Source organism: Sebastes fasciatus, chromosome 11 (assembly GCF_043250625.1).
Source record: "Sebastes fasciatus isolate fSebFas1 chromosome 11, fSebFas1.pri, whole genome shotgun sequence".
Classification (NCBI taxonomy): domain Eukaryota; kingdom Metazoa; phylum Chordata; class Actinopteri; order Perciformes; family Sebastidae; genus Sebastes; species Sebastes fasciatus.
The window spans coordinates 25538318-25559050 of record NC_133805.1 but is presented as its reverse complement, the minus strand read 5'-3'; the positions used below and the strand labels follow the sequence as shown (position 1 = coordinate 25559050).

Here is a 20733-nt window from a genome sequence, read left to right as displayed (position 1 = left end):
ACTGACGACAGTGGAAGTATGATATCAGATAGGAGAAAAAGGGAGAAGTAGAGATGAATAGGAAAGTGGAGAGAGGGAGATGATAAAAAGAGATGAAGGAAAGGAAGGAGTTGGGGGGGGGATTAGATGACTGTTATTGATTATCTGCCTGTAGGCGAGGAAGTGAGGCCAAATGTTCTGCTCTGCTAGACAAAAAAGTGTATTATTTCAAAGGTCGTGGCATGCATTACAGTCTTTTTACTCCAAGTACACTTGGATAAACAGCAGAATAACAGCGCCGTGATACGACCACCAGCATGTAGCGCAGTGTGTGCTAACAACGGCATTAACAGTGTTTTTGTTATGACTGTGTTTTTGTCACGGTCCGTTGCGTGCAGGTGTGTCTGTGCGTGCAGCTCATCTATCCCCACCACTGTTTGTTTGATGCACTACTATCGCCATAGCAACTGCCATAACACCTGGTCTAAGAGATAGCGTGCCAGAGACAACAGGCTTGACGAGAAGTCGAGACGTATTTCAATGCACATTTCGGTGCACACTGTACATTTGCCTCCATTTCCATGGAGATTCTTTTTTTTTTTATTACCATTTTCATGTCATTACAACAGTATTACATCAATGGCCTCCTTGGCATGTCTTTGATGTCGGGGTGTGCCGTGTCATCCCTGCTGAGGAGACCTCTGCAGTGGGAGCTCTGCCAGCTAGTATTTCTCTGAAGAGCAGGAGGGTCCTGCTCACATGCCCTTCATGGCAGAACATGTGAGAAAACTCCTTGCCCTCCGATGTTTTGCAAGTCAAAGGCGCCGAGGCAGTTACATGAACACCAGCCGGGTCTGTCTGCCTGCCTTTCTGTGGGACTTATTAGTCGCTGCCTGAATGTCACAGGATTTCAGAAAGAAACACCTGCATGTGCTACTATCAAAGATGAAAGTTAACTGTTAATAAGCAATAGCTGTAATGATGTATTGTTACCGTAACTGGAAACACTGTTGTCCCTTGATTTTTATCCATTACTACTTTACATCAGAGTGTAATACCACCATCACCTTCTTGCTCCTCATAAATCCATCCATCCATCAGCTATACTCGCTTATCCTTGAGGGTCGGAGGGGGGGTGGAGCCGATCTCAGCTGACATCGGGGCAAGAGGCGGGGTTCACCCTGGACAGGTCGCCAGTCAGTCACAGGGCTGACACACAGGCCCCGGTCAGACCTGGCATTAACATGCGAGTGGACAGCTCTAACCCGTCAGTTCACACCTGGCATTAGAATGCATCTCATGCGTCTCGAGTGACCTATGTGTGATCAAATCTCACTTCCCATCTCTATATGCAAATAAATACGTACATCATTTCCATTTGCAAAGACCAAATGCATTGTTGTTTTTAATCAGCGAGATACAGCAGTAGTAATATCCTACATATTTGTAAATTTTGATACATTTTATGAACAGAAAAATTAGGGCTGTCAAAGTTAATGCAATAATAACGCGTTAACATAAATTTGTTTTAACGCCACTAATTTCTTTAACGCATTACCCCAACTTGCTGTTAGGCCCAGCAGCTATTCGATCTTTCAGAGGTTGTAGCGGGCTCAGTTTTAAAGCTAGAGTGAAGGTACTGGCATCATATGAAACTAGAAAACCTAAAGAATCCATTGGTAATCCCAATCAGTTTGGGGCAAGTCATTGTCAAGCCAGCACACTGACACACTGACAGCTGTTGTTGCCTGTTGGGCTGCAGTTTGCTATGTTATGATTTGAGCATATTTTTTATGCTAAATGCAGTACCTGTGAGGGTTTCTGGACAATATTTGTTATTGTTTTGTGTTGTTAATTAATTTAAAGCAAGCATATTTGCCCACTCCCATGTTGATAAGAATATTAAGTACTTGACAAATCTCTCTTTAAGGTACATTTTGAACAGATAAAAAATGTGCGATTAATCATGATTAACTATGGACAATCATGCAATTAATCACAATTAATTATTTGAATCGATTGACAGCCTTCATAAAAATATGAGGTTAAATTTGAAGTTATCTATCCATCATACCACACTCACCTACACAACATAAATATGGTTATTGTCTACCGGTAGTCCCTGTTGGACCTCCGTACCGCTAACACCGCCGTGTTTCACGTTGGCGCACAGAGCTTCAGAGAGCAGGCGATGAGAGGGAGCGGCAAGGCAGGCGTCGGATCTGTGCAGAGCACTCGAACAGAAACACCGACACATCCCCGACAAACTCTTAAGCTATTTTGTTGAGTTGCCTCTTGATGCAGTCTATATGTGTAGGGGTTTTATTGTGAAAGGTCAGAACGTAAGGAGTGAAGCTGTTGTGCTTTGCTGTTGACAATCTGGGAGCAATAAAATGTTTGCCGTTATTTTACTACCTTTATAAAGTATAGGCGCAACGTAACCCTCGGCTACACAAGCTGTTGTGATCACCTCTCGGTTAGTAACACACACACGCACACACGCACGCACGCACACACACACATACATCAGTTTAGTAGGCGGTCCTTCATTGTGGCCCAGACCATTTCCGAATGTGGTCTGAGTGATCGGATCTTAATGCGTCCTCAATGCGTCTTGAGTGCGTTCACACCTGTACTTAGAGCTGTCCACTTGTGATCGGATCACCCAGGACGCATGTTAATGCCAGGTCTGAACAGGGCTATAGAGACCACACCTACGGCCAACCTCCGGCCCTTAGGTGGGTCATGTCTTTTGGGGGGAAACCAGGGGAAACCCACTCAGCCACAGAGAGAACATGCAAACTCATAAATCCTTTGCAGATAAACATTTTCCAAGTGAACTTGCTGAATGTTTTGAACACGACCAGCGATCCAACTATTCATAGAGCTCTTCCGGCTGAACTCGTGTTAGCTTTGGCTTTGTGTTTGCACCTCCCACTGCCGCTGACACGCCTCACACACTTCCGTGTCTCAGGCAGATGCAAATGTCTGTCTCGACGGTGTTCTTGGCTAGAAACAGCCGCAGGCCATGCGCTTTGTTTCTGTACCCGACTCGTCTGCTTTCCACTGCCAGACTGACTCAAGACCAGTCGAGACGTAGACAACACTTATTGCACTATATTTAGTTTCCCTCACAGGTTGGGCTAGCAGAAAGGTGAATAATTAAAGGGCTTTATCAGGTAGGAAACACTCAGACTGCAATCTTTGTAGTTTCAACAAATTTAACCTCTTTCAAACATTTAGCCATCAGTTAAAGCTAAATGCAACACATCCCCACAAACATGCAAATTAAATACCCAAACGGCCTACATATTCTCTAGAAGTGCATAAACCTTTTCCTTTTTTCTACCTATTAAGACAGTGCACTGATGTATGTTTAAAAGATTTTAGAGCAGTAATATTTCATGAGGCAAGTGGCTGTGTTGCTGTCACTCTGGTCCTTTGGTTCGCACTATCAAAGGAGACATCACCTTTAATTGTTGTCATCCGTCACTTGGCAATTGGCACACATGGAGATCATAAGGCCTTTTATTTCTCGCTGGAAATGAGATCAGCTCAGATGTAGAAGCTGAGGAAGTTAAGAAAGGCTTCACCTTCATTTTTGATGGCACACGTTGATGCTGAGTTAGATTAACTATTGATACAGAATGAAGCAAGACGGTGTGGGCAGCTTGCGAGCATGCACACAACTCCTGTTCATGTTGCAGCGATGTTTTGACATGAATATTGCTCGCCATACGTTTCATGATTGCATGTTCTCTCTGAAGGGACCTTTCACTCACTTAAAACATTCATAGCAGCACATGCCATTCGCCACTTTTTGCACTTGAGAGTGTAAGAACGGAGGAGATTCTGTACTAGGACACACTGAAATGGAAATGAGGCATTTTTTTTTATGCCGAGCTGTTGTATCTTGTGCCACTGTGTCAGGGCTCCCCTGTTATGAGGGAACTGGGGTGTCTGGAGTGTTTTCCCCCATTGAGATGAGTATGTTTGGGCTGAGGGGAAAAACGCTAGCTGACGCTAGTGTGGGATTGAGCTCCAGCAGCCTCCCAGTGGGACAGGAGGACAGGGACGGGTCTCTTTCAGCAGGGCTCTGATTAGACCCATCGCCCTAGCTGCCACGCTCCACTCACACTGGTAATTGGAGCTGGCAGGAGGTTGGCATGCCCCCCTCCTCTCCTTCCCCCCATTTCCCTCTCCTTTTTACTCTTTTCCCTCTCTCTCTCCTCTCTCATCTGAATCTTACCTCTCTGGTCTGGCCTGTGGCTATTACAACAGAGGCACACCTCCTTGACACAACAGTTTATGATCATGTTTTCTTAATTTCACTAATTACCATATTTGTAATTTTCTCTTGACGCATGATATTGGCCATGTTTCCCCATTCATTTTGTGTATAGTCAAGGCCCCCACTGCTATCCTAATTGAGTAGTACAACCACAAACCCACAGAAAGCCTTCCCCTCCTGCCCTCTCCTTCCTACCGTGCTGCTGTAACCGCTGTAAACAAGTTCATCTGCTAAGCTGCTCGTATTGCAGTATGGCTGTGTGCGTGATAAACGGCTGTTGAGAGAACAATGTTCCGTATTTTTCACATCATGAAGGAACCAGTTCATGCGTACATAGCTTTGTGTCCGACGCCTTTCTGCCTCTGGCCTTACGTATTTGCAAATCCAGGGCGTTTCTACTGCTTTTTGTTTGAACAACTGTGTCACAGAAGCACTTTACAAATAAGTCCCATGAAATACTACTTCTCTAAGACAGATTAGACTCCGGTTTGCATGCAACACGCATCCTTTCAGACTGTTAAGTCTGCCATTTTTTTAGGGCTGTCGATCGATTCAAATATTTAATTGTGATTAATCGCATCATTGTCCATAGTTAATCATGATTAATCGCAAATTAATCACACATTTTTTATTTGTTCACAATGTACCTTAAAGGGAGATTTGTCAAGTATTTAATACTCTTATCAACATGAGTGGGCAAATGTGCTTGCTTTTTGCAAACGTATGTATATATTTATTATTGGAAATCAGTTAACAACACAAAACAATGACAAATATAGTCCAGAAACCCTCACAGGTACTGCATTTAGCATAAAAAATATGCTCAAATCATAACATGGCAAACTGCAGCCCAACAGGCAACAACAGCTGTCAGTGTGTCAGTGTGCTGAATTGACTATAACTTGCCCTAAACTGCATGTGATTATCATAAAGTGGGCATGTCTGTAAAGGGGAGACTCGTGGGTACCCATAGAACCCATTTTCATTCACATAACTTGAGGTCAGAGGTCAAGGGACCCCTTTGAAAATGGCCATGACAGTTTTCCTCGCCAAAATTCGGTGTAAGTTTGGAGCGTTATTTAGCCTCCTTCGTGACAAGCTAGTGACATGGTTGATACCATGAGCCCGCTACAACCTCCGAAAGATCGATTGCATTAATGCGTTAAAGAAATTAGTTGTGTTAAATCAAATTTGCGTAAAGGCCGCTTCATTTATACTTCTGTGTTGAATCTACAACGTAGATATGAACCATACAGTGTAGCCTGACGTGCACCTCCCCAAAAGTGTAACTACATGCCACATTGTGGCGATGCAGACCGCAACAACTGTGATTAGTCCGCTTGGTAGCATCGCATTTCCAGCTGCTCCTTCTTCTCCGTGATCATGGACCAAATTAATGAGAGGTTAACTGAGAAAATCCGTAAATGTGTACTTTTAAATTACTCTTTTTTGCCACATTAACGATTGTTCAACATTTATTAACTCCAGCTGCAACACGATCCATTCAGTTTCAGTCGCCATTTCTTGAAGTACACGAAGAAACCCGACACAGTGGCATAGAAGCACCACCGCCAACTAGCGTTTTAGGAGCTTTACTCTGTGTAGAGCCTACCTACAACTATAAATCAGCCTTAATGGATCGCCTGCACGACATTATCGCAGGATTTTTCCTTACACATATTTTTTCCCGCCCTGACTAGACAGAGAAGTGGAGCTTTTTTGATGAATTACACTCCAGCACAAGAGGGCCTTTTTATTAAAAATGCCCTCTATCTTGACAAACATCAACCTGCATTGCCTGCACTATTTCATTGGATTCTCTCCAGATTCCCCCATTCCTTTTCTTTTCCCTTCAAATTAAAGAGGACTGAACAAAGCATGTCTTTGTCTTCCCGGTATGACAAGTTGGCAGACAAGGCCAGCCGCAGGAATTGCAGTAGAAGAAAAAGACAGACAGAGCGCAAATCTTATCAGCTCCACAAGATCTGTAGTACTGAAGTACTGTATGTGTAAAGAGAGAACTTTCAATTATTTATGTTTTTTTACCTTAAGCCAAAAGCATAGACAGCTTAAGAAAGCTATATTAGATGTGGGCTGCATGGTTTTGCAAAAATTAGAGACATTTTACCTTTTCATACGGAGCATGATGTTAACCTTCTAACCAAATTAAAAAAAATGAACACAAGAGACTTTCAAACGTTACAAAGTTCTCGACGGGTATCAGCTTAACTAAGTCTTCTATGACATTTAAATAAAAAATTCACACAATCTGTCATTTATTTTCTCAATCAATCGCTTAGTTTTTTGGTTTATAAAATGTCAGAAAATGGTGAAAGTTGTTGTTCAGTGTTCCCCAAAGCTCAAGATGACATCCTCAAATGTCTTGTTTTGTCCACATGTGAAAGATATTCAGTTTACTGTCATAGAGGAGTAAAGAAACCAGAAAATATTCACATTTAAGAAGCTGTAATTTTGTTGTCCTTTGTGTTAACAGTTTAAATTGGCCAGGGATTTTATATTCTTTCATTTCCATACCAATGAAATCCAATTTGTTTGCTTAAGAAATAGAACTGCTTCTCTGTATTCTTTCTGGTTATGCTTCCCCAAAAGTAGCTAACCTTGGATATACTGTATCATGCTCACGGAACAGCACACACTATGGAAATAACATTGAAGCTAAGCAATGCTCTGCCTCCTATATATGTATAACACTTCACTCATGTATAACAGTCTCATTCAGCAATTTAAATTGACACACCAAGTGGAGCCACAGTACACTCCACTTATCAGACATACATTAAACATTAGAAAGTGAGGGAAAGATTCATGTATAAGCTTTGCAGCAGCAGTTCGCCTTTTTAAAGTATTCTCTATTTGTGCTTCCTGATATGGCAGAGCCGCTGACTCGTGTAATAACTCCTTTGGGGTCTTTCACCCTGTTTTACCAATGGTTTGCATTTTTCACAGCCCAGGAACCTTTGCCAATAATCTTCATCATAAATATTCTACAGGCAGCAATACAAGAGGGTTTGGTGGAAAATATCCGATGCTGATATTACAGTTTCTTCAGTGAATGGCATAGTTCCACAAGGCACTATAGCATTAATAGCTTTTTCCCTCCGGTAAGACAAGACACTTCTTTCTCTAGGGAAACTGTATGTTACAAATCTTGAAGTTGCTGCAGGTAGATTTTGGATGAAATAGAACAAATCTTAGGAATTTCATCTCAAAATCTGGTACGACAGATTTCTCAATCCTCCTCAGTGTGATCCCTGGGGTGACTGCGAGGTGTGATTGACAGGATCAGTGTCATGCCTCATTGAATCGATTGGTTTCTACCATATAGTTACTTAATGCTAGACCTAGAGGGAAGCTACACCATTTTCTGTCTGAGAGATGGAGTGATTTGGGATGGTCAACCATGTGTTACATGTACAATGTGAACACATGAACATTGGGAATCAGCAGGGGACTGAGGTAGACTTCAATGTACACACTTTTTTCATCTTCACGCCTGATTAAAGGTCAGCCACCAGCTCGGTTCTACAGCGCTGAAATCGATAGAGATTTTTAACACGTTAGGACACAACTTCTTTTAATCAATGGGTTTACATGTGCATACGTGTCTATATTCACAAACTTCTTGTCCTCGTTCTGCATCGGTCATCATTTGACTGACAGACTGGCAGAAGTTGTGCAAAGATAAGGTTGTTAAACATTTTAATCTTCTATAAAGATTACTCCTGAGTAATAAAACTAATAATTTTACTAAAATTATTTGATTAAATACATTTTCGAAAAAAATAAATCTATGAAAGTCATTTTTTCGAGACAAACACAGCCACCTGAACACATACCAACTGTGTCTCCCACCACACTCCTACCTGGGAAAATTGGGTCCATGTCAGCAGTCACAAAGGGACTTCCTCTCAGGTGATCTGTGGCCATTATTAACATGTTCTAAATGAACTGTAAGTAGGTGAGACTGGAGTTCAGCTCTCTCTAGGTTTGGTATAATTAATGTTTTCCCCACATTGCACCCTAAACCCAACTCAACTTTATTTATATAGCACTTCACACACAGTTGTTCCAAAGTGCTTTACAGCACACACAGAGGAGAACAAAAAGAAAAGAAGGAAACAAACACAACAGAAGAGAAAAAAAAATCAATGATGATAAATAACAATGATAACAGAGAACATCTTGTGATGGGATCACACCAGCTGCGGCGCCAAATCTGTGTTCATTGTGCTGTGGAACACATGACATGAAAGAAGGCAGTTTGGTATGGGGCCAGTACTACTGTAGCATGTGTGTGGAGAGATGTGCAACTGTATTTCAATCTCTGTGTGTAATTAAAAGAATCTCTAAATGCGCAATATTGATATCAAGGTATTTGGACACAAGGTGAAAACAATACCAGCGTCACTGTCGCAGCTGGTTATATAATAATAATAATAGTAAAGGCACATGACCACACAGAGTCCATAGTGACAACATAGACCTACAGAGACTTAAGGAGAAATATGTGAGCTGGTTAAGGTAGGCTAATGATAAAAGTTAATGAGATGAGATCTCAATAGTGGGGGAGAATCGGACAGTGGGGCCGCAATACAGAAGGCCCTGTCCCTATAACACTTAGTCCCGGATCTCGGGACAGACAGAAGTCTTTGGTCAGACGATCAGTTTTGTGTCAGTGTGATATGGGGACAGGAGTTCTGTAATGTAAGATGGGGTGAAAGCATTTAATACCTTATTAACACACACATCAGGAGTTTAAAATCAATTCTGTAGCTAACAGGCAACCAGTGTATGGAGGCAAGGAGAATAGCAGAGGAGTGTTATTTTACTCGTCTTTGGCCACAAAGCTGTCCATTTAAAAAAAACCACTTTTAAATAAACCCTCTTTCAGAAAATGACTGCAGCGTCAACATTATATAGAGTGTGTATCTACAAGTCTTTTCCCTTCTCTTTCTCTTCGAAGGTTAGAGAGAGCAAACCACAGAGGAACACAGGCCGCTACTGTTACCGTCATGACAAATTGTACAGTATTGTTTCCTCGTGCTGCAGTTGTCTGTTTTGTAGAGGTATCCCGATTTCATTTGGGACGTCCGAAAACGAATCCCATATCGTTAGACAGGAAGTAAGCCTCGCCACAAAGATAAGAGGCCACGCAGAGATCTGTCAACTACATCTGAATATGAGACGATCCGGGCTACAGGCCAAACACAAGGGTGAATGCAGGAACAAGTGCTCTGCTGGGGATCAGAACAAAGTACAACACCCATGCACCTATTCATGCTCCAGCTATATAAGTTTACATATGGATTGAGGAGTCAGACAAGCCAAGTGAAGTGGAAAAGTCCTATTCAATGCATCCCTTTAACTCCATCTTAAAGGAACAGTGTGTAGCATTTAGGGGGATCTATATTATCTGCAACCTCAACGCTAGATGCCGCCAGATTCTACACACTGCACCTTTAAGTTAAACAGCCTTCTTGCTGACGTAATCTTAGAGACTATCAAATCAAAACATAGGTCCACGCTGTAAATGTCTGCTTAGGAAAGTAGAAAAATAATACTCAAATAATAATTTGAGTGGAGCAGATGTAGTCAGAAACAGATGAATCAGAAGTATATTTTTAAGGGTGCATTAATTGGATTTTGGAGAATCACTTCCTACAGACAAGAGACTACTGTGTATTGTTCTTCTCATAGCTGATGACTGAGTTGAGACAACCTTGTATCTCTTGTAACACAGATCACAGTGGACACTGTAACAGAAGATATTTGTTCTGTGTCTGAGTCTGGAGTGAACAACAACTTTCATGTCTTAATTAATTAGGGAAGTGTGCAGAGAGTGCCGGCTCTCTCCCTCTCAGTTGTACATGCACACTGTTGCAATCACAGTCTTACATGGTCGACCAGTTCAGGGCTGTAGTTTGACATTAAATACCGTGCGCCAAGACACCTTGTTTTTGTTTTCCTCACCTATCATAACACAAATTCTCTTGAATACATTGTAGTTCATTTCTAGTGGACCATTCAGTTTTAGTTTTGTGACATCGTAATCCTGTTCTGGACACTTATTGCCTATCAAGCCAAATTTCTGTCTTGTATTAATTGTGTTCATCCCTGTAGAGCAGCTATCAGTTGATTATTGTTAACCTGCAGTTAGGTATCTTATCATGGTGAACCACAATCATTAGCACTGTTTCAAGGATTTCATCTTAGCACTTTGGCCCCAGGGACACATCTACATACCGTATGAGGAAAAAGATAAAAGAGATTACAAGTTTAAGAGCAAGCTGATAATAAGACCTCTCAAGGGCCATCGTGTTTCCTCTTTATTAACGCTGTCCAGAGGTTAAATTAGGGTTTATTAGGAGGGCAGGTGGGAGGGAGATCTGATTTAGGATTTGCAGCACAGTAAGGCCATGTCAGTGACAGTTTTGTATTTTATTAAAGTGACCAAATGGGGATTGCAAAACCATTACAAAACAGTTAAATAATTTGGGTCATCTAACTGTAAAGCAAGGAATCTGTCTGTCGGTCTGTCCCTCTGTGTTATTCGCATATTTCGAGAGTCACTCATCCGAACGACTTCATTCGACAGTATCAAATGTGGTGCAATTTGGCCACATGGTGGCGCTATAACAATGAACTTTATGTTTTGGCCTGTAACTTATGAACCTTACCTCTCAGAAACTAAATGATTTCTTCCTGGATTCTGTGGGTTCAGACGAATCCATCCATCAAAGCCACACCCATTTGCGCATAGTCTGATTTTCCACCATTTTTAATTTTGAGATTCAGATCAGATTTTTTGCTACTCCTCTTACAAATTTTGAGAAATCAACACCTAATTTGGTACGGAATATCTTCATACAGTTTTGCTAAAGCTGGTCCTCAAAGTTAGCTCAAGTGCTGTGGGCAGGGCTTATATTACAAAAAATGTCATATCTCCTGGAGGCTTTGTGCTATTGCAACCACATTTGGTGGACATTTGAAGATATTATGTCTGAGTGACCATGATACATTTGGTGCTATTTGGCCAATAGGTGGGGCTGTAGCGGCATTATCTAACTGTAAAGGAAGTATGCTCTGTCTATATGTATGTATGACTGTATGACTGCCCTTCGCATATCTCGAGAACCATTCATCCAATCGAATTCACACTTGGCGGGTACAAGCAGCCATAACGCTGCTTTCGACAACGCTGCAAGCAGAACTTCTGGGGGCCAAGCAATTGGCCCGTTCCGAACGGGCACTACACTAGTTTATTTTAAAGATAAGAATTCCGTAGAGTTTTGTCACTAACAAACGTTCTCAAAACTCAACATAGCGGGGGATTACATTGTTCAATGTGAATATCAGAGAGAACTCAGAGGTAAACAAGTGTTCCTAGTTTGTATAATTTGTAAGATATCCACAATAGAAACACATACATGTAGGTGTTAAATGTCAATGGTAGACACTGCATGCTGGGATGTACCTCTTCCTGATGACATTTTGAATCCAATATGTCAAGGCTGAGCCTGAAACCGCCCAGGACTATATATTCTTCATATTTTGCTAATCTTATGCTATAACGTCAGTATATATTTGAGAACAACCTTTCACCCTAGAATACCAAATCTTGCTTTAAGGATAATACTTTATGTGCTGTCATGGATATGCTGTTACATTCATTATGATGAGTTGGATTATTCAAATAGGTTTGTTTAGCTTGCTAAGCCTAAGGCGGCTCATTTATGCATGGGTGCCCAGAGACAGATTGCAATCCTTCCTCTGTCTAAACCTGAGTCTCCCCGTGCCGGGTAATAAGCCTGCTATGATAATCAATCAGAGATATTTTTTTTCCAACCAAATTTGAAATCCAAATTATACCAGATCTTTAATTCCCCTGTAGTATATTCTGCTCTTGCACTCATTTTGTTTGTGTGTGTGCGTTCTGATTGCTGTTCGGCCTGTAGCACCTGAAACGCATTTGCTCTCTTTCATCCTCTTCTCGGTCCTTGCCTGCTCAACAGCTTTGATGCACTCAACGCCTCTCACAGCAATTGAGAGCCTATATTCTGTCGCAATCTTTACACTTTTTTATCCTCTTGTTTTTTATTTCCCCCTCCTGCAATGTATTTCTCTGTGAGGCTCTGCATATACTAACAATCTGCCTTTGCAAATTTGCAGAGAACCAGATCCCCCATGGCTTCCCCACCATCGATATGGGTCCCCAGCTGAAGGTGGTTGAAAAGACCAGAACCGCCACCATGCTGTGTGCAGCCAGCGGAAACCCGGACCCGGAGATAACCTGGTTCAAGGACATGCTTCCTGTGGACATCAGCAGCAGCAACGGGCGCATTAAACAGCTTCGTTCAGGTAAATTTGATTTCATCTGATTTCATATCTTCAAGGTGTTACTCTATATGACACACTGATAATGTAAACACAGCAAAGGCAAGTTGCATAGTACAAGATGCCAACAGACATGAGACATGCTAGACATGAGGAGGATGTGAGAACACAAAAGGCCTTTGTTGTTATGTATGACTTCATGTATTCTCTTTCATCACAAAGGACACGAAAGTTTCACTCAAAGTTTGTCACCTTGACGAGTTGGCTGAGTTCTCACAGAGTTTTATTCCTTACAGCTGCAGCCACTTATAAAGTTACACAGAAGTTGGAGTGAAGATGTTCCTGCGTTCGTTGACAGTGATGCATGAGCTTGTAACCATCCAAAAGTACAGAAAGAGACTTTTTTCACCATATTAAATAATCCTTAATCCCCTTTTAAACATGCAGCTGGGTGACAATGAGGCCAGCCGATGATGCATTAGCTCGGATTCAAACTTTGCAAAAAAATGTACGAGGTGCTCTTTGTTTGCAGTAGTAGTCGGTTTGATAAATAAACAGTGTGTGGCTGACCTGGATCAGATTGAAAAGGCGCAAGGTGGAAAGAGTAGTGGCTTTTGACCAGATTTGTGACTCCTTACTAAATCTACCTCACTTAGAGAGTGTCAGGCCCCAAAGATTAAAGATGAGAGCTACTCCGGAAAAAGCCTGGCACCAGAGCTGCCCAGTGGAGGCCGAATACAGGTCACTGGAGCACATTCACTTAGACTGTCCATGCTGTTGCAATATTAAAATCCGGCCCTACTGCACGCACAACCTAAATTAGATACAGAAGCTGGATAATAACACTTAATTGTTTGATAATGTTTAGATAACAGGGCTAAAACAGTGCCTAAAGATATATATATATATATTTTTATATCTAGCAACAAACTTTTAATTAGTTTTCTTTCTCGCAAATAGTGAGAGTGCCTGAAAATATGCTGATATGTAATGCCCTCACACTAACAATTCTTTTTATCCACCACCCTTTTCTTGACATCTGCTGTATCAGGATTTACGTTACTGCCTATGACCTGAAAAGAGGCCAATTTTTGCGATGGCAGAAAAAAAAAGCGCATTAATTTGCCACCACAGTTTAACAGAGAAGGCAGACCCAGTTCCTCCTCGATGTTTTAGTGAACACACCCACACACACACATTTGGTCTATCTTTCCACACCATCCAAATCATTCACTCTGTAGAGATACTAACTTCTTTTCTATTTAATACCTCTGACCTGAATAGTTTTTTGCTGTGCATCATTCTATTTACTGTGTACGACTTTCATTCATTTCTCTTGCCCATTTTACTAACTGCTTTCTGCACAAATGCAGTCTGTACAAAGAGTAAGGCCGTCTTAAATAAGAAAGCTTAATAAAAGAATCTGCTTAAATTGCTTACTATTTTAATGCTACTATGAAGCAAGCGTAAATGTGTCTGTGGATGTTGTCTGCAAATACAAAAGTAGCAGCATTATATTTCAAAATGTTTGCCTGAGAGAAGGGATCCTGTGTTTTTTTTGTCATTTACAGACAACATATACGGTCCACAATGTACACCTGCTTCATAGCGTTGATTAGTACACTGAACTTTGTCACATTGCATTTAAGTGACTTCTACTCTGTATCGTTTTTTTTTTTGTCAGAAGCCATGTTTTTTCTCTCCCACTGATATAAGTGGATTACTAACTAATCTCTCAACCCTGTTTGCATCGAAATTACTCCCACCTAGGTGGTACACCAATTAGAGGTAAGGATGATGAAGTGTGTTGGAAAATATCACATCCACACCATTCCCTCACCTCCACATCAGACCCCTGCATTACCCCCCCGAACGCCACATCACCAGGTTCATCGGCGCTGTCAGCGCCAACCCGCCCCTCTTCCACTTCCCCCCTTCGTCTCCTCCCAACTTGTCCTGTCTGCTGTCTGCTCCCTAACAAACAAATGATCACCAACCCTCACGTCAGGAGAATGGAAATGCGAAAGTCCAAGGTGTCATCTTGTAAATTAGCTTTGTCCTAGACGGTTAGAAATGAGCCACGTTTATGAACACGCATTCACACCTTTCGGCTTCAGCCTCTCCTCTTGGCTTTTCAGCGGAAAAAGGGGCGAGGAGTTGCATTTTAAACTAAAGGCCACCGTGGCCACTAGAGGATCTACCTGTCTCCTCTCTGCAGCCTTGCTGTAAACTGAAATGGCTGCATTTGCATACAGCCTATGCAGCATTGCCCCCCAGCATGGGAACAGGATGCCTGGTCGAGATTGTTAAGGTGGAAGCTTCAACTCCTTTTTATGGTAATGGCACGCTTTTCCCCTGAGTGAAAGCATGATTTCCGCTCAACAACAGTGGGGTAAATAGTGGACGTCTGGGGCAAGCTGAATACATTTGGAGCTACCAGCTGTCTGTCTCGCAGTCTGTACGTCCTTGGCTCCTAACACAGCCCATATTCAATTACATGTTTAACTCTTAAGGAGTTAAGGCAGCCTTATGGCAGCCTCTTTGCCCCTTATGTCATGCCTGCACTTGTAAACAGTGAAATGAGCTTGCAGAAGATCCGCCAGTGTTTGACTAGTTGGAAGTAATTGAAGGGGTTTAGTGTTGCGGCTCTGACAACTGCCATAGCAGTAACGTTCTACATTCCTGTAGTAGTCACGCTGTTTTCTCCCATGGGAGGACGGGCAGATTGACAGATTGGTGACACCAGCATTAGTATGCAGGTGCATGTCAGTGCTGAATCAGACAGCGATGAGTTCAGCGTGCAGAGCAAACACCTTGGAGAGATATGTTGTCATGAGATCTGAGGCGATGCTATCACATGTTACTGCCCCGCCCTGTTTCGCTTCTCGTTGTTTTGGCCTCGTCTTGATTCGAGTCCCCGTTGGTTGGTGGTGAGCATGTTTGTTGCATTCATCTCATACTGCATGATGTTAAAAAAAAAAAAAAACAACGTATCCTGACATCATCTTATGCTGAGTATTTTTGTCATTCTCAAACTGCATGGTGGCTGGCTGCCTTTCATGCTAGTACCATGCTGTTTTGGAGACGTGATAAATGTTACCACTCGCTTGTGACGTACACATGTACTGCTAAGAGAAGTTTTTAAACATGTATTTTTAAAACTGTGGGATGCAGGTAAGTTTTGCTGTTTTAGGTCTCTTTTTTTAATTTCTCAAATTACAGCTTGTCTCATTTGCAATTCAGTAGCAATGATTATATGATGGTTATAGTCACGGGGTGTCAAAGTGACCACACAAAGACAGGTCTCCAGGGCATTCATGCTTTGTTAGAAACAACATGTTAGCCTTCTGTCTGATGACTACAGCTTCTTGGGATTGTGAATACTAATCTGAGCCATCTGGCAGAGGAGTGTTTCTCTTGAGGGCTGCGGTGACACATGGGGAAATAGTGGTAATGAAAGAACACAATTATAACCTCACTGCTAAATGCATACTCAACAAAGATTGAAGAAAGATACCTGCACTGGCTGTCACTCACTTTGCAGCAAAATCAAGAAAAAAATAACCATTTAGACAAAAAGTTAAGTCCTTAAACCTAAAGTTAAACCTTATTTCCTCTCAGCTCAAAAATCTGAATACTTAAAGTTAGGGTTGGTAATCTTAAGAAATTGGCAAAAGTACACTAGATAATAAAAATGATCCATCCGAAAAATCCAGCCCTGAGGATTTGATTGATTTATTGATGTCAGGATGTAATGAGAATTTCACAAATGTAACAAAAACGGATTTTGAAGAGGATTACCGACCCGAGCATTAATCAGAGTAGCATTCCTCTTGAGGCCCTTAACTATAAATAATATGTTTCGGTAAAACTGTGTAAAACACATATTGCAAGGTTGTTGATATTGAGCAGCAGGTTCATTAGTTCTTTAGATATTTCTATTAGATATTATCAATTCTTCTGCTTTTGTTATGGTTATTCTGCAGTGTAGCTTAGCCTCGTCCTGATATCTGGCTGAGATAGATAACCCTCCATGACACAAACACTTTGGTTTGTCAATTATTCCCATAAGCAGAAGGCCTGATCAGACTTTGATGGTTGTGACATGTTACTCAGATGATTAATTGACCCTCAGTCATGGTCTTTTTTCTCTCCTTAACACGACTAGGCAAATATTCTGTTAGCAGTTTCATTAAACTTGCCAAATCAGCTAAATGCTCATGTTGTCGTAAGCATTTTCTCGACAAATCTGCGACCACGTCTGAGACACTTTAATTACGCATGAACTGGGTTAGACTAGTTGACTACAAGCTCTCTAGCGAGTCACTGTGCATATATCTGCTGTGGTTTCATGCCAAATTACATCTCATATTCCACAACTGTCAAGACGGCTAAATTTGTTAATCCCCTACGCAGGAGCTCTGCAAATCGAGAACAGCGAGGAGTCCGACCAGGGGAAATATGAATGCGTTGCCATGAACAGTGCTGGGACCCGTTACTCCTCTCCTGCCAATCTCTACGTACGAGGTAAAGTCAAATGTCTCTCTCACTTCTTGAATTAATCTGTCATTTCTGTTGACTCAAGCATTTGCAGACCACAAACAGCCATACAAAAACATCTTGTCTGTTTCATTCTACATTCTAATCTTTATGTTTCTTTCTGCCTTTGGAGCCACTCTCCAGTGGTAAAGCCTCACAGGGGATTTCAGTTATCTTGGATGATTAGAACTCTCCTCAGACGGTGTTTGATTGACATCTTCCTCACTCTCCTATCAGCTTGGTTGCACCTGTCAGGGTGGGACAAATTACACCTTTGTAACTCTTATTGGTGCATGGAGTAATTCTCAGCATCGCTCTGCCCACCTTCAACCTGAGCAGAGTTCTAATTAGCCGAGATAAGTGAAGACACCTGTGGGCCTTTGGCTGTTGTGTAATTTCCACATTTATGCTACTATTTCTCTCTTTTTCTTCACTTCTCTAACCATTATCCTTGCCTTGCCATTCCTCCCATACCAATGAGTTGAACTAACCTCAACCCTCCTGTTTGGCTGCGACTTCGACCAGGTGCAGCCTCTGTGAAAACAGCTGCATTGAAACCATTTCCTCCGCTGGCATTGAAAGCCGTGCCAGGCCCCCTTTCTTTTTTATTTTGACTGTATCGAAAGGCTCCATTATTCCCCCCCCCCGCCCACAACCCAGAGCTCCTAAAGGCATGGAGGGGTCTGGAGTTTCAGGGTTTGTTTTTGTTGTGGTGTCTCCGTGAGCAGACTAATGCAGGGTGAGGGTGAGCATTGTACCCGTTCTGGAAAGAGCTGGTATGGGAGAGAGAGTAGTCTAGGTCAGCCCCTGCGGATAACACCACCATGTCTGATGTACATGAAACAGAATAGCTGCTCCAGTTGTTAGTGTGGGTGGAGGAGGGCGGGAGGAAGGGAGGGAAAGTGTCAGTGTAAGAAAGAGACACACTCGGCTATCACTTCATAATTTTGTTAAAAGCATATGCAGTAGTGTATCATAGAGGCTATTTTATGACTTAGTGATTCCAGTGTCTCTTTCCATCCATCAAGATAAGATAAGCAAATTAGTGTCCAATGTTTCCCTTCTACTCCAGTCTAAAAATTACAAACCACAGCTTAGGGTACTATTTTTTAAACAAAAAAGCCTCTCACTAAGATGTGCACTAATAAGCTTTAGAACAAGTATTTTCTTATAGGAAGGTATCCAAGAAAAATGTTTTTCCAGCAGACAGACCCTCCTCTTGGATCAGAGGAATCAGAGGTAAAATCATCCTCAAGGACCTCAGCGGCATCAAATTTACAGATTAAATAAACACTGTGGCCTCCAGAAGGTTTAGATCTAACAGTAAATCTTGACAGGGGGAGGTAGTCAGCCAAACAGCAAAGGCGAGGAAGGGATGTAAGTCTCGTCTATTAATCAGGGCATGTCTGTCACAGGTGCAAACACAGCTTTTTCTCCCCCCACAGAGGTAATTACAGTAGTTGTGTGGCGTGGCGCCAGCAGGGGCCCCAGGCCCAGCTAGTCTGTAACACCACCCAGGTAGCTGTCAACCCGTTGGCCCCCGACACCAACTTTTCCGCCAGCCTCACCACACCAGCGAAGAGATAGAAATCAAACCAACCGTAACCTTTTAAAAGTGCACTTGTCTGGAATGGAGAACAAAGGCTCTAGCCATGTTTTCACTCCGTCTTTGTTACCGCTGCAAGAATGAGGAGACGAGACCCGAGGCTGTGCTATCACAGGCGGCTTGATTGGGTTTAAAACTTGAGGGACTCAAGACAAGTGGCCTTTGACATGCCTCTCCTCCTTTCCTGTTGTTATATGTTTTTTGTTTTTATTCCGAGACACCAGAGGGGAGATTTAGGGGCTTACAGCGTCTGCTTTCAAACTTGCAAACATAACAAGCTTTGGGAGCAAACATGTCAGTTGACAACTGTTAAATTTCACAGTGCTGATGTGTAGCAGCAGGCTGTAAAAACTTGGTTCATTCCAAACTTCCGTGTACAAAATATTGCAATTCAGTGCTAAGATTAACAGTGCTTCAATTAGGGCTGTCAGTCGATTAAAATATGAAATCATGATTAATCGCATGATTGTCCATAGTTAATCACCATTAATCGCAAATGAATCACACATTTTTGTATCTGTTCAAAATGTATCTTAAAGGGAGATTCGTCAAGTATTTATTACTCTTATCAATGTGGGAGTGGGCACATATGCTTGCTTTATGCAAATGTATGTATATATTTATTATTGGAAAATGAATTAACAACACAAAACAATGACAAATATTGTCAGTGTGTCAGTGTGCTGACTTGACTATGACTTGTCCCATGTTATTATCATAAAGTGGGCATGTCTGTAAAGGGGAGACTCGTGGGTACCCATAGAACCCATTTTCATTCACATATCTTGAGGTCAGAGGTCAAGGGACCCCTTTGAAAATGACCATGCCAGTTTAGTGTAAGTTTGGAGCATTATTTAGCCTCCTTAGCGACAAGCTAGTATCATATATATATAACATATGTATTCCTTAGGTTTTCTAGTTTCACATGATGCCAGTATCTTCACTCTAGCTTTAAAACTGAGCCTGCTACAACCTAGAAATCGCAAGTTGCATTAATACTTTAAAGAAATTAGTGGCGTTTAAACAAATTTGCATAAACGCATTATTATTGCGTTAACTTTGACAGCATTAGTTTCAATATTTCATTTTTTTCTTTTTACTTTTGAGTAAATTATAAGAATCGATCACTTGATTAAATTCAGCGCCTCCTAGGAATTCCGTCCTCTCTGGTTACAGCAGTAATATGTAGCCTTGAAATGTCAATAATGTTACCTCTACTTTAAGGTGACATGAAAAGATTACCATGGGAGAATGAATTGTGGTATTATTCTCTATCAACCCCTTCTAACACCCACCCGCCCACATACACACACCTGTCAGACTTGCATTAAACGGGTTGTTATAGGTCGGTGTTTTGTGTCTGCGAATGTGTTTTTCCACTCACCGTAGCTACCTGATCCAATTCCTGTCTGCAGGTACACAAACACACTGCCAGCACCAGCGTCGCCACCCTTGTCTTGACATTTTAGAGCCACCAGAGAATGATGTCCTCATATTTCTGTTTGGGAGGGGGGAGGAGAGTTAGACTGAAGGAGAAGAATAGGGGTTCTGCTCATGGATTGTTTTTCCCTCCCTGTCTGCGCATCTATTTATGTCCTTCCACTTATCATCCATTAAGAGTTTATGTGCGTGTTTGTAGGTGTTTCAGGTGCGCACGCACCTTGTTTTGCTGTGGCCGCTTTTTGGTGACCCTCCTCTAGAGGAGGACTCCGTCAACGTGAGCAGAATCGCGAGCGTCCTGTGATTGTGCATGAGGGCTCATTCGTCAACTGTTTATCCCACGACGGAGGAGGGATGTCAGCTTCTGTCTGCTGGCACTCCTTCATATATCCGTGTGACATGTCAATATGTCACAGAGGATAAAGTGCTGCAGTCGAGCTTTTCTCTTACTAAAATATCTTCATACTGTGTGTGTGTGTGTGTGTGTGTGTGTGTGTGTGTGTGTGTGTGTGTGTGTGTGTGT

At 42.0% G+C, this 20733-nt stretch overlaps 1 protein-coding gene across 25 annotated transcripts in view; it reads left to right on the top strand.

Moving 5' to 3' along the window:
* Positions 1–20733, top strand: part of ptprfb (protein tyrosine phosphatase receptor type Fb) — a 204827-nt gene that overhangs the window by 99799 nt on the left and 84295 nt on the right. For 13 of the 25 annotated variants that reach the window (XM_074651861.1, XM_074651878.1, XM_074651869.1 and 10 more), the window contains exons 5-7: positions 12461–12649; positions 14396–14413; positions 17042–17152. In XM_074651861.1, the coding sequence (XP_074507962.1) occupies positions 12461–12649; positions 14396–14413; positions 17042–17152 (318 nt within the window). The remainder of the gene's footprint in view (positions 1–12460; positions 12650–14395; positions 14414–17041; positions 17153–20733) is intronic. The other 12 variants (XM_074651880.1, XM_074651866.1, XM_074651885.1 and 9 more) reach the window with 1 other exon arrangement.